This window comes from Rousettus aegyptiacus, unplaced genomic scaffold (genome assembly GCF_014176215.1).
Source record: "Rousettus aegyptiacus isolate mRouAeg1 unplaced genomic scaffold, mRouAeg1.p scaffold_m13_p_1, whole genome shotgun sequence".
NCBI classification, from domain to species: domain Eukaryota; kingdom Metazoa; phylum Chordata; class Mammalia; order Chiroptera; family Pteropodidae; genus Rousettus; species Rousettus aegyptiacus.
This window is the reverse complement of record NW_023416284.1, coordinates 41615605-41630583: the sequence shown is the minus strand read 5'-3', so window position 1 is coordinate 41630583 and position 14979 is coordinate 41615605. Positions and strand designations below refer to the sequence as shown.

At 33.4% G+C, this 14979-nt stretch overlaps 1 protein-coding gene across 2 annotated transcripts in view; it reads right to left on the bottom strand.

Annotated features, from left to right (window-relative positions):
• Positions 1–14979, bottom strand: part of PATJ (PATJ crumbs cell polarity complex component) — a 282880-nt gene that overhangs the window by 213363 nt on the left and 54538 nt on the right. For both annotated transcript variants that reach the window (XM_036234605.1, XM_036234602.1), the window contains exons 16-17: positions 10644–10805; positions 7293–7424 (exon numbers count right to left, since the gene is read on the bottom strand). In XM_036234605.1, coding sequence (XP_036090498.1) covers positions 7293–7424; positions 10644–10805 — 294 coding nt within the window. The remainder of the gene's footprint in view (positions 1–7292; positions 7425–10643; positions 10806–14979) is intronic.

Genomic DNA, 14979 nt, shown 5'->3' with positions numbered 1-14979 from the left:
TCTGGATTTCAAGCTGATATACACACAGCCTCTTTGATCTCTTATTAAGTGGCTTCTGGTCTCCTGATGCCTTTAGTCTTGCTGCAGTGAAGTTTTTGGAAGTCGGTCATCATCCTGAGCACACTACAAATTCCACTCACCAGGAGTGGGCTCCCTTCATTCACCCACTTTGCAGGCTTGAAAAGCAGTCTTTAAGCCATGAGAGACTTTCCCCAGTAGCCACAATCAATCCACTCCATGAACACTCTACTAAGAATTATTTTTCAAATGAAGCAGCTTAAAATGATTTAAAGGATACAGAACTTTCCCATAGAAGGAAAGGAAGCAAATCCTCTGTGAAAAGAAATCTTCAGCCCAGTTGGCACAGGAGCTTACAGTAATTTGATGTTAATAAAAATAAATGTGGGTAGGAATCACGGATGGGCAAAAAATGGCCTTTATCAGTTCCCCTAAGTTCTGTTAAGCAAAAGTGACCTTTAAATGCAGCTCTGTGATTTGTTCAACAGTAAGTCTTACAAAACATATGAAAGAACATGGACACTACCATTAGCAGATTGACTGCATTTTTCTTAGTACTAATATCTTAATGCTACATGGGTGAACTGGACCCAAAGAGCTCCTTAAAAATAAATAAATAAATAAATAAATAACAACAAAAGAAAAAAAAAAAACACACAAATATTAGTGGCCATGAAATCCTTTGAGCATTACAGTGGAACTATATAATAACTTGCAATACATTACTGTCTTCTATATCTTAGATTCTAGACATAGTATTCGCTTGGATCTGACTTTTTAATATTACTAATATATATACAGTTGACCCTTGAATAACACAGGTTTGAACTGCACAGGTCCCCTTATATGAATTTCTTTCAATAAATGCTTTATAATTCCTTAACAACATTTTCTTTTCTCTAGCTTACTTTATTGTAAGAATACAGTATGTAATAAATATAGCATACAAGACATGTGCTAATCAACTCTTTGTTATCAATAAGGCTATTAGTAGTTACGTGTTTGGGGTGTCAAAAGCTATACATAAATTTTTAATGGTCCAAGGATTAACGTACCTAACCCCTGCATTGTTTGAAGGTCAACTGTACTACTATATGTTAAAATTATGTAAATATCTATCAATTTCTATATCCCAGATTCTACAAACTAGTCAGCTAATATGAACATAGAGATTGGGCTTATGCAAATTCACCCAGCATTCACCTTTGGTGGTAAAAATTAAAATCCTTAATTTCTTCCATTTTTAAACTCTATTTTCTGATAAACAAGATTAAGGCTAGTAGAAGAAATAGGAACAGACTTCTGGGCACAATATCAAAGTCTGGATATAGTTTATGCCCTCTTAGCTATGAAGGTCAATAAATTAATTAATGCCAATATAAAGTTGAAACAAAATTGGTGGTTATATATTGCTATCATTTATTCTGTTCATATCATGGAAGACCATTAGCACATTCATGAATTATGTGCCTGACTACACTTTATTTTCCAGGAGAATTATCTGAATAAAGAAATGACTCTACATAAGAAGGCATCATTTTAAGTGGCATAAATGCACGTGAGACTCACAGTTATATTCAAGAAATTTGGTAAAAATATACCAAAATTTGAAAGATATATGCTCTTTTGATGGTCAATTCCACTTCTAGGAATTTATCACAAGATTTATTCACCATTTTACAAAAGAGTATGACAAGGATATCCACCACAGCCTCATTTGAAATACTGACCAACTAGGTACAGGAGATTCGTTAAATAAATTACTGTACATCAACAAGAATATACTAGGCAGTCATTAAAAAGAACTAGGTAGTTCTATAAATGCCAAAATGAATGAACATATAATTGAGAAAAAAAGCAATATGCTTAAAACATTTATGACATATTCCATTTATATGTAAAAAAATAAAAAAATATTAAGCAACCAAAAAACTATCACTTATCTAACCATGCATGTATAAAATATCCTGAGAGGATGGACAAGAAAAATAGGAGTTTTATCTGGGAGAAGTGAGGGATTATGGTCAGAGGTAGAATTACTTGTCATGGAATACCTTTATGTACTTTTGAATTTTTATGCTGTATGTATCTAATACTTATAAAACATTTCTAATGTGCTCAGAAAGTCATTCTGTTGTGCATATAAGAAAAATAAAATTTAAAACTACATACATGAAATTAATATATTCCCTTCCTACAACTTTAAAAGCCTTTTAAAAAAGAATTCCATCTAATGGAGTTAGTAGTTAGGCAAAAACTGCACACTTAATTTTTTCTCACAAATACTAAGGTATACCATATCCAAAAACACAGCTATACTGCAATATTTTATATTCATACCATTTGGGTTCTATAACCTATTGCTTCTATTAAGAAAAATTAATTGCTGTTAATTTTAATAGGGAGTAATAGTTTCACTATTCTTTTTAATGAACCATCATTTGCCTGTAGTCTTGTAAATAACTTTTTAAAGCAATACTAACAGCATTTACATTATGAATCACCTCTTAGTGACTGTGCTATTATGCTTTCTATTTTTATCTCAGGGTCAAGGTAAACCCAAATGCTTTCAAAAATATCTGCTTTGACAAAAATTGAATCCATCCATATCAGGAGGGGAGAGAAATGAGGCAGGGATGTAGGAGGAAGGAGAACTATTGGTTAATAAATTTTACCTTCTAAATCACTGAAATTCAAAAGTATCAAGAATGGCAATATCATGGCTAATGTTCAAAAATTGGCTAATGTCAAACATATCTAGTGATTTACAATCATGAGGGGTTATTCAAAGTTCAACATAAATCAAAACACCAGAAAATATCCACTTGCCATCTTTAATTTATAAGGTCAACTGAAGGTAAAATCCACAGTTCTAAATTTATTTCTAGCTTTTTGGTAGAAATTAAAAATTACAGACTCTCAGACTACCTAAAAATTTCTTTATTATTAAACATTAACCCATAAATTACTTGCACTAACTTAGGATTCTTAAATTTGTAATTATTTTCATTTGAAGCAATAAACACTAGCTCTTACAAAATGTGCATATGAACACACTATATTAATTTTTAATACTTACTAAACTTTCATATAAGCATTAAAAATGAGAATACTATTTAGCAGTTTGTCTTTAAGATATGAACTTTTTTTGCAAGCTGGTAAAATAAGATCTGCTATGAAAAATTTGTTATAGGGATCCCCGGTAATAAAATGCACATGGAAGTACTACTCATAAGGAAAGGAGCAGTATAGTACGGTGGTTAAATGTACACATTCTGGAAGCCAATGTCAGAGTTCAAATTCTAGTTCTGCCATATATTAGCTGTGTGAACTTAGACTAGTTACTAAACCTCTCCATGCTTCAGGTTCCTCACTTCTGAAATAAGGATAATCATAGTACATACTTCATATGGTTCTTGCAAAGAACACATAAAGCATTTGAAGCAATGTAACTAGCAAATGGCAAACACTCAATAAATGTTAGCTATTATTACTGATTTGTATTAATTCTGTTTATGTAAATATTAAGATTAATATTAGTCTGAGCACTAATAACATTCCAAGGAAAAAAGATGTTACACATAAATATTGGGGAATTAAGATAAAGACAACTAGGGCACAATATGTAATCCACACCTAGGAACTGGCAGGAAATAATACTATAAAAACTTATAAACAAATTTCTGAGGGTTTTATGTTGCTCAAAAACATAGTACAAAGTTAAACCACAATATTCATATTCTTGACAAATTAGGTACATTGCTATTTTCCATGACACAATCTCTTAAGGCATGACACTACAGTGAACAATGACTCTTTGAGTGTGGCACACATACCAGGCAAGATTTTAACTAAACATTACATGGAGTAGTACCTAGGCATAGTTGAGACTAACAAATATTCTACTTTCATTCAGATCACAGCCAACAAAGCTATTATCACTTTACCATAAAATCTAATGAGAAGACTTATAATCTGAATCATATGTACTATATCTTCCCCATTGCTCTCTCTTTTTCCTTCGCTCCAATCTCTTTAAAATGTCTTTCATGAGAATGAATTTCCACACTTTCTTCTTTGGCCATATGACTGAGCTACAGAACCATATTTCAGATTCTGCTCTTTCGTTTCAGGTATAAAGGCATGCTTCTGTACTCTGCTCAACTATACAACTATCATCAAAAATTAATCACTGAATCACCTGTCCAGATGGCTAGCCTGTATTTCCATGGCCAACTCGAGATCTTTATTCTGCTCACTCATCTTTTCCTAAGGTTTGACTCAATTTATGTAAGAAGCAAATTTCTGGCCAATATTCTACAATTGGATAATTCACATATGGCTCATCAAGAGTTGGCTGCATTTTAGAATGTAATTTTACAATTAAATTTAGACTTCACTAAACAAAGGCATCTAACATTAATTTTCCTAATATAACTAGATAGTAGAAAATTGAGAATTCCTACATATTGTACTATGGCTCCATCTTTAAGGAAAATATCAAAACATTTTGTCTTTATTTTCTAAATTGGATAATTAGTAATACATTGCCATAATTTAAAATTTCCACTTCTTAACACATTGATTTATTTAACCCAAAACAAACCTTTGTGCTAGATATCACATTATCCCCATTTTACAGATGAATAAATTGTATACGCACCCATGAAATAGATGTTGTATACAATTTTGTTAGGCTCTTAGGAAATTTAATATTCTAGAGAAAACTCCACTAATGAGAAAAGTGGTCGACTAAAATTAATTTTCCAAAGTAAATTTTCAATCTCTTCAGCACTGCTAATGCAGGACCTTTACAATATAGAAGCTCTCCCACTCTACTCCCTGTGACCAAGATTTTCCTACCTTACTTCTTATTCTAAATATGCTAAGCCTGTGGTTGGGTGGGGATAGAGATCTGCATTGGTCCTATTTACCTACCTGATAAATTCATATAGGACACATCAAATACAATAATAACTAGGAATATGGCCTTTCACGACTTTTGCTAAACCTTCACCTGGCCTTGCAAAAAATAATTTATTATCTAATTACGATGAGATGGTATAATCATTGAACTTGCCCCAAACCAAATTTTAAATTGTGTTTACATGTCATTTAAATGTCACTGTAGGTAACAGTTCTACATAACAGTTCTATAGTTGTATATAGAAAACATGCTGTATACAACTAAATGTGTACTTAAGATTGATTTAAGAAAAATATTTAGTTTAAGACTTCTTCCACAGTTTAGCTGTACAAGTGAATAAGCTGAGCCCTTTAACATAAATCAAAGCAGCATTTCGACAATCAAGTATTCTATCAGTTCTCCAAGAAGTATAAAAACAAAAAGAATATCTAATACTTCTTTTGCAACACAATTACTATGTATAATTTGTGCAGAAATAAATGTCAGTACTCTGTGTAATGATGACTGTAAGACAGATGAGACAGGGATAAAATCTAGAATTTTATAAATAAAACTAAAATTCAAAACCCAAAGGTGTGTTACAATGTACACCTATAGGGATGCAGTGAAGAAAAAAACATTCCGTACTTAGAACTGACTATATCTTTTTTAAAAAAGTGTAAAGCTCAGAACTCATAAAGAAATGTTCCTGTTAACTAGGGATTAAACTCATAAGGACTATCAAGTTTTTCTTTCCATCTTTTACTGATTTTTTTTTTTTAATTTATGAAGCACTTCTCTGCTCTATCATGTGCAATATTCAAAATATAAAACTTTCAGATAATTTCATTTAACAAGATGAGAGCAACCATTATGATATATTTTATTTATTGTGTAAGAATGCGAATATAAACAGATTCCAATGATAAAGGAAATGTAGCTGAATATCTAAGACCATATCTGAAAAGGTTTTCTAAACTAAATTCTAATTATCAAAATGGTTAACAAAAAATCCCACTGAATGTGTTCATTTAGCCTCAGTTACTTTTGGCTAAGCTAAACCTTATCCACTCATTCTACAAATATTTGTTAATCACCTACCATGTGCTAAGTAATAAATAGAACTACACTGGGGAGGAAAAACATGAGATAGTACCTGCCATTTGTTTTATACACTCTAATATTAACCAACATATAAACTTCCAGAATCTTACAGTATTGATATCTTCATAAAAAATGTTTCCCATAATATGCATTATTTGGAATCAACAACTCATAATTCAATAATATTCCAAAGAGAAGTTCTAATAACAAAGAGGGTTATCTGGCACAAAAATATGCCAGCAAAAACAAAACAGATATAATCTATTTCAGTAATCTTAAATCACACTGCCAAAATATGGAATTTAATGTCTTACATAATGCTTGAAGTATTTTTCTTTTAACCTATTCCCGAATGCCTTATTATATTAAAAATAAAAGAATTGATTTTTATATCACTTGGCATTTTACGTGCTTTGACAGAGTACATTTTGCTTTATTAAACCACAATGTATTTAGGCAGCACAAATGTATTAAAATATGCATCTTAAAAATGAAGCAATTTCTTGCCAACAGTTTTAATTCTCCATGATAATCAGAAGGTCTAAAAATTCTATAAACTGGTAAACTGTTAAGACATATAGATGTCTTATGGTTGCCTTGCACATCCTCCCCCCAAATGCATCAATAATTTACCCTAGTTATATCTGGGGTATAAAGAAATACATAAATATTATGTGCTCCATTATCAAAAATAAATATATAATTTTACCAAGAACATATCTACTTAAGTTCATTGAGATTAATAAGTAAGCAAAACTAAAAAAACCTCCATGTGAAGGCGAGGGATAGGAGAGTGAAATTTGGAAATAACTACTAATATGCACAGGGTTTCTTTCTGAGGTGATGAAAATGTTCTAAAATTAGACTGTGGTGATGGTTGCACAACTCTGAATATATGAAAAGCAACCAAACTCTACGCTTTAAATGTATGGATTCAATGGTATATGAAATATGTCTCAATAAAGTTGGGGGTGGGAAACCTTCCATTTATAGAAAATCCACCAAGTTCCAGTCTCTATAAGCATCCATGGGTATAAAGCTATTTCTTCTCTTATTGGCAAGTTATAATATCATCCATCATTTTATTCACTGAGAGAGCTATCAGTTTTAAAGGTAACAATGAAAATTATAACATCTTGGGACAGCAGCATTATACATCAAATCATTTAGTTTTGCCTATGTTAACTGATGCCTTAAATAATTAATACCTCATATAACATTAATACAAATTAATCACTCCAAGAACTCTATAGAGGTTCTTTACCTGGTAATCCAAAATGCTGAATCCCAAGCCTTTATGATCTTTCACTAGTTCAACAATCTTGATTTCAGGAGACCACAGTGCTAATTCTCCATCATCATCTTCTTCAACATTGACATCTAGATTGTGGTCAGCCTGAAACACCAAAGAACACAAAAGCTTCAAAACACTATTCTTTCAGTTCTGACAAGTACATATCAGGAATCTGATTGCTTTTTCTCAAAACGGGGAATCTCTTTGGCATGCATAGTTTTTTTGTTTGTTTGTTTTTAATTTTTTTAAAAGGGGCATGCACTGGGGCACATACAGTCTAGTATAAAATTTCATAAAAATTAAAGGACTTAGTAATGCAGATTGTTCATATAGTTTTTAATGTAAATTACCTGTTTCATTCAAAGTATTAACACTGACCTCTTATACTTCAATGAGTTCTGTCATCCCATTAGAAGCATAAAAGGAAAAATATGTAATTTAAGAAAAAAATGAAAACATCATACAAAGTTAAAGCTCATTAAGATATTTAAGTAGCAATAACTGAATTCATAATTACAGTAAGAGACAAAGAAAGATGCCAATGCAGACGGTGGGGGGATGGGGGTGCAGGACAAGACACAGAGAAACCGCTCTGTTGGCTCCTAGAAGTTTTTAAGAAAAAGTTAACTAGAAAAAAAATGTAGAAAAAATCCAAGTCTTTGGGAATCATGTAAATCTCAAAAAGGGGTAAAAATCACTGAGTTGAAATATTAAAATATGATCTTGGAGGAAGTAAGTCAGCACAAGGTTCTTGGTTATCTTCCCTGACCTCATATCCCCAAATCCCATTATTCCAGGCTCCCCTTCCTTTCAGGAAAAAGAGTCACTGCATATGGAATTCTAGAAAGCTAAAGAACACAGGGTAAATAGGGCAACTATGCAGAAGAATAACTCCTTCAATCTTCAGTTTTTATACTATTTAAAGCACCGTATTATTTTTATATGATTTAACATACCCCAAATACTCTAAATTTCTGTTGGAAGTTCAAGAATTATCTTCTTTTTCTCTGCAGTACTAAGCAATTAGTACTGCAGAGAATGGAAACTGTGCAGGCTACCATAGAGTTTACCATGGTTATCCACTCAACCCACATAGTGCCTGGCTCCTAGGAGGGACTCAACAACTATTTGTCCAATACAGTAATAAACCATCCATCTTATAGTAAGTTTCCCTTGAAACTTTTTTAATAAAGTTACAGACTAAATAATTTTTTAAAGTAGACTTCTTAAAGTTTTGGGTGATCTTAGTAAATAAAATGAAAGCATTATTTCTACAAATATAATTTTGAGTCACCTCTACAAGAAAATCCATTTAATGGTATCAAAGGTGGGAGGAAACCCCTCTAATATGGAAGAGCAAGGCAGCATAGCTAATACAAAAACATATTTAAATTAGGGTTGGTCCAGATATCAAACCCTCCTCGCAGGACATAGAAAGTCAATACTCAATCCATGGTGGATTGACTAAACATGGAAACAATTTCTTGGTTCTTGAATTACAAAATTTGAAATTAGTGGGAATGTTCTGGATCGATAACTTCTGTATATATCAGTCTGATGTGAGGAAATGATACACTTAAAAAGAAAATGCTCGTATCTTCCAATAAAGAGTAAAGTTCTAATGGCTAATACAATATGATTGATATTTTACTGGGGCATTTAATACCTTTGCTGATTAATGAGCATTAGAACTTTGGCTGAGCTGCCTAACCAAAGTTTAGGAACCTAAGATAACATTAGGAAAAATAAAAGAAGAGACAGATCAAAAGGAGAGCCTGGATTTTAAGAAACCACATGAAATTATAAAACCCATGTTTATAGAAATTTCAAGGCATTTAAGGTATATAAGATATTATACTACAACCTGAAATATATCACTTTGATACAATCAATTCTGCATAACTCTTGTATTTACGGAATGGAAAGCAATCAACTAATGGGCAGCAAGGTTGACATTTAGCATAATTCAGAGCTGTTGTTTACCCATTGTGGTAAAGTATGACAGATGGGAGCACAGAGTCAGCAAGTTGGGTTGGTAATTTACACACACTGTAAGATTAGATTAAAGGCATTTTTATCAACCTTTAGAGGTTAGCCATCACCCACATTTAATTTTAATAAATATGACAAGAATCACAAAAGTGTGGCATTTGAACCCTTCCTTGAAGTATGTTTTAACTAAAGGTAAACATTAAAAAAAAGTTTCTTAATCAATAATCAATAATTTACTAAACACTTCTCATATGCCCAGTACAGAATAAAAACACTATGATACAAAATAATTTTAAGGTATGTCCTCTATCCACAGGAACTAACAGTTTTTTTTAAAAAAACAAGCTTAATATACACTAAGGTATCTGTGACTATAGGACACACTATGATACGAGACTCTTATGTACTTTAGGAGATAGGAAAGCAAAGATGGATGGACTAGGGGAGTCAAGAACAGCTAGAGCTAACTTTTACTGAGCACTTTCCATGTGCAAGGCATTGCGCCAAGAACTTTCCACACATTACTTCATCTCCTTTTCATACAAACTGATGAGGTGGGTAAGTACGATAACAATCCCCATTTTTCAGAGGAAGAATATAAATAAAAAGTCAAGTTATTTGCTCCAAAACTGACAATCATTAAATTGCAGAGGCAAGATTAGGGTCCATATATCTTAAAATTCAGACCAGAGGCTGGTAAAAGAGAAGCCCCTGTGTACCTAAACTGTTGTTAATGGAATTATAATCTAGAAGAGTCTGAAAAAGGGGGAAATAGCATAAAAGATGAGGTTACAAATGGTATAAGATAACAAAGCATGTGCTTAAAACTGTTTTCATCATTACAAAGCTCTTTAAAAAAGAGTACCAAAGCACAGAAAGTGTTATTTTATTCTGACCTTCTGAAAGCTTTTACAGCAATATTTAGACCCACTTCGAAATTGGTCATAGATCTTCATGTTTTTAAGGCTCTGAAAAAGGAAAGTCCATTAGATAGTCAACACTCACCAACATCTTAAACTTTTAAGATGAACTGAGTTGAACTGGGAGCCAAAAATAATGAGCCCAGACAATTATTTTTAAAAAGTCCTCTAAAATGAAAGTGCATGCTCATTAATGTCACCAATATTTCAAGAGGAAAAAAGGAAATTTTTATGACATTAAATAAAAAGTAACAATTTGAAAAGCTATGCATTGTTGCCATAGAGAGCTAATGTAGTGAAATAAAAGAAGGGGGAAGTATTTTTCCCTCCCTTTACACCACAATACTCTTGTTGGGTCACCCTTGACAATGGGCATGCCTATGGCAGCCACAGTATATTTATTTAGTACCTCCTTCTCAGGTACAGAGGCTTCAGTGGTCCTTGGTTCATCTATAGACGCTTCATCATCAAACAACCGTCGACAGCAAACCAAGGTAAAGGGGGGTGGCACTTCTTTAAGAAAGGAGACTGCTTCTCGGCGAGATTTCCCGTAGAGCTGTACACCATTGACCTAGAAAGACACGAGATGAGTCAGAATTGATGAGACCCCAAATGAAAAAACAAAAATCTCTTGTTTGTATCAATCTATCAAAATGCAAATAGGATATTGTCCTACTTTCCCTATAAACAAAGGGCCTAAATTTAATCATATGATTTTTAGCAGTAACTAAAAGCATTAGAAATCCTTAAAATTTATAAAAACTCAGGCTAAACCTTTATCAAACGGGTGGAAAAAGTATAAAATATGTGCAGAGTGTCACTTTTACTGGGTGAATGAGCTGCCTATTTTTTCATACCTCCATGGTTTCCCCTTTCTGTACCCCAATGTTGTATTCTTTCATCTACTTCTACTCATCTCTCCTTAAACACATTAATATCATGTACAGCCTTCTTAAGACAATTTCCTTTTGCTTTTTTCAATTTGTAAGAACATCACTACAGATATCAACACTGATTTTAAGGTTAATACTGCTGAACTTACAATGTGTAGGTAACAAAATCTAGGATACCAGGCTGTCAAAATTTAGCATCAGTTCACAATTTTCTTTCACATCCCATAAACTCTTAATACCAGACCTAGAAAAATCACTTCTATAGAAAAGAAATACATATAACTTTGCATCAGTTCTATTCTTACATGGTCTGCTGGCACAGCCATCAAAATAGGAAGTATGTCAGTTTTCAAACTATTGTATGTGCGTCTCATATGTTTAAAAGAACAAAAAGACAACCAATTATTCCTTAGTAATGATTGCCTATCACAAAAACTTATCTAAATTTCATGCTATTTTTAGTGAACAATAACAGTATTTTACATCAAAGATGATTTAGAAAGATGTCTATTCTAATACTCTATATATATGACTTTAACTTAAGGAGCTCTGTCAGTTCTGACTAAAAGTCACCAAAAGAGCTGAGGCATGAACACAATCCAGGCAACAAATAATCTTTTCACATATGACTCCTACCTTTCTGGGAGGGTTTGGCAGTATTATTAGTTTTAAAGACATTTCTGGTCTGGCATTAATTTCTGACAGGTTACAGAGCTAATGTCCAGATAACTGGCAGGGCTGTCTGGGAGGGACCTTTCCACAAAATCTGTCATTGCTCAGAGAATAAGAGCACAACGGGTTGTTGGAAACATCTTATCACCAGTGATCTGAGCCTTAAATCAACCGTCCCTAGGAACCACTCTCAGGCCTGAAACGTACCAAGCACTTAGCCATCAAGCCAGACAATCTCCCTGCCTCTTAATTATTTACAAAGAAATCACCACATAGTAGAAAGACCCACATGTGCTTCAGGGAGCTAGCCCTAGAGGAAAAGTAAATACCCTCTCTCAAGACTTTATGACTGATGAAGGGATCCAGGGTACAGGAAGTCCAGCAGCAGATAAAAGGTTTTCCTTGGAAGAATTACAAGTTAATTTTCACACAAAAATGGGCAAGGAGGTACCCGTCACTGGTCATACCATGTCCACAGTGCCAACTAGTGCCCAGCACAGAAAGTTCTAAAACTAACTAAATGGGTATTAACCTACCTTAAAAATAAAGCAAGCACATACAATCGAAGCAGGGATTCTACTCATACACAAGTATTAGTTTGTGTTTCACGGTACTTCGACAAATTAGAAAATCACTTTTCAGGTTTTTATCTTGGAGTACATTTAAATATTTATTTAGCTCATTATTTATTCATTTGAATTGTCTCCAATTATTATAGCAGTGCCTGGTAGTCGTCCTCACTGCTCCCTATTGCTGAAGGGGTTGGTCGCATTTCCCATTACCAACTCCTACCTAAGGGGATTTATGGCTGCTGTAAATAGCTGCTCTGGGCTGAAACGTGGAGCAATGTTCTAACCCCAAAGCATATTTGTGTTTCTGGTTTAAGCTCTACATTACACACATGAGCGTACGCGCGCACACACACACCACTTGAAGTTCAGGAGTTTATTTGGCTAACTTTACAGAGATATTTTTTTTCTATATTCAGTTACTCAGAAGAAACCAATTTTTATTTTAGAGTTTACGATATTTCTCTAGGCCCTTCAACTTGAGACCCTCTTAAGTGCCGTCAAGTCTCAATTGTTCAGACTGTGATTAGAAAACGCACACACATATTCATTTGCAGAGTACATAATACTGTAGGAGTAATGTGCCACTACATTACCTCATTCAATTCTCATTCATCCTATCCCATAAAGATTGTTTATGCCTTTTTCCCATGATAATATTGCCAGTTTCTCACAGTGAGACAATGCTTTATAGTTTACATGGGCGATATTCCATTAGATCCTCACAAACACGTAGTAAAGTAGACATTTATTGACGAAGAAACTGATTCTCAAAAAAGCTAAGTGGCATGCCAAAGGTACATGGTTAAACTGGGCAAATTCAGAACCAAAAGTAGCTCTTCTGAATTTTAAACCTGTGCTTCTTTCCGTATTCCAAGTTCTTTCACCAAAAATCTGTTCTTATAAATTCAGGTCTTCATATTACCTTATCACTTCACATCCTGTTGCAAGATAGAAGGCTCTGGAATTCTAACGCTGGCTAAGGCACAGAGGACTGACACTTATTTTTGTTCTACTCAGATACAGCTAACATTTCTTTATCACCTACCATATATTAGTAAATTAGACTTAAGACCACTGAATTACACACTAAAAATGCTTAAAATGTAAATTTTATGGTATGTATATTATACCACAAAAGTAGTGAACTAAGCCGGTTTTCACATATATTTCCATCTCTCCCAAACATACCTCATTTTTCAGTACATAATAACTACATATTAGAGAAACAGTTTCCAAATGGTCTCCAATCTACAGAATATTGTGTGTGATACACACAAGGCTATGCCATGTGCCCTGAAGACGAGGAAGGAAGATGATTCAGAATAACAAAAACAACAACAAAACCCATAAGTGGTATTGTAAAACCTAGGGCATTCATCTGCCTATAAGCATCCCAATATCATTCTTTGAAAACCTTTAAAAATAAGCAACTTACTACATCTTACAAGACTCCAACACCCTGCTCTCCCATGCTTATGACAGAATTTGACAACAATTAGTCATAGCCCTTTTCCTTCTGCCCTTGAAATTCAACACACTCTTCTAGGTGGCTGGACACTGCTTTAAAAACAAAACAAAACACACGGTTGCACCTGACAAGAAACCAATTTGCTACCCTGGTCATTTCACTTTGAGTAAACATAAATTTTAGAAAGGCTCATGGGTTTCTAATCTTGGCTTAGACTACTAAGTTAATTTTATTAAACCCATACTAGGGCTTCTTGTGGTTCCTAACTCTTTGGAGAAAGAACTCTCTATACAGAGTCTTCTCTAGTTTGACCATTCCTCACTTCTTTTTTAGGAGCTTAGGAAGTAGTGTGATGTATTTGAAAAAACAGTGAAAAGGGAGTTAGAAAACATGAATTAAAATCATCATTCTGCCAACATATAAAGGTGGAAGAAATCAATGCCTTATTTTCTTATATGTAAAATTTGGGGTTTCGATGTTGTTTAGCTTGTTCATTGTGTTAGCTATAGAATTTTCCCACCTAACAACATCTTCCAAGAAAGTCATGTCAGAGCAGAAGTGTTCTAGAATTGGCTCTGACTGACGAGAGGCTGGGGAGCCTAAGTAAGTCCATTAGACTATCATGTTGTGAGAAGGGGGACACAAGGAGACAATCTGAAAATAAGCCTGAGGTTGTCCAGTTCTGATCCTTATTAGAAATAATCAACAAAACCTGCAAATAAATGTGATTATATGTTGCAAATAATAGTTAGGGATTAGATTCTTAAACAGAATTTTGCTCAAAAAAGTACTAATGATGATATCAAACCAAAATAGGACATTAGCTCCTTTCTTAGTCAATCATTTAAATAAGCACTTAAATGAACATCTGTGGAGTCCCAAATTATGGGTGAAATAAACTGAAAGCATACTATCTACTTCCTTCATCATCACATAAGCTGTTAGTATTTTTTTTGTCTCTTTTTTCCCAGCTTCATTGAAATATAATTGACATATAACATTATATAAGTTTCAGGTATACAATATGATAATCTGATAAACATATATTGTGAAATGATTAGACTGAGGTTAGTTAACACATCCATCATCTCAGTTACCATCTGCGTGTGTGATAAAAACTTTTAAAATCTACTCTCAGCA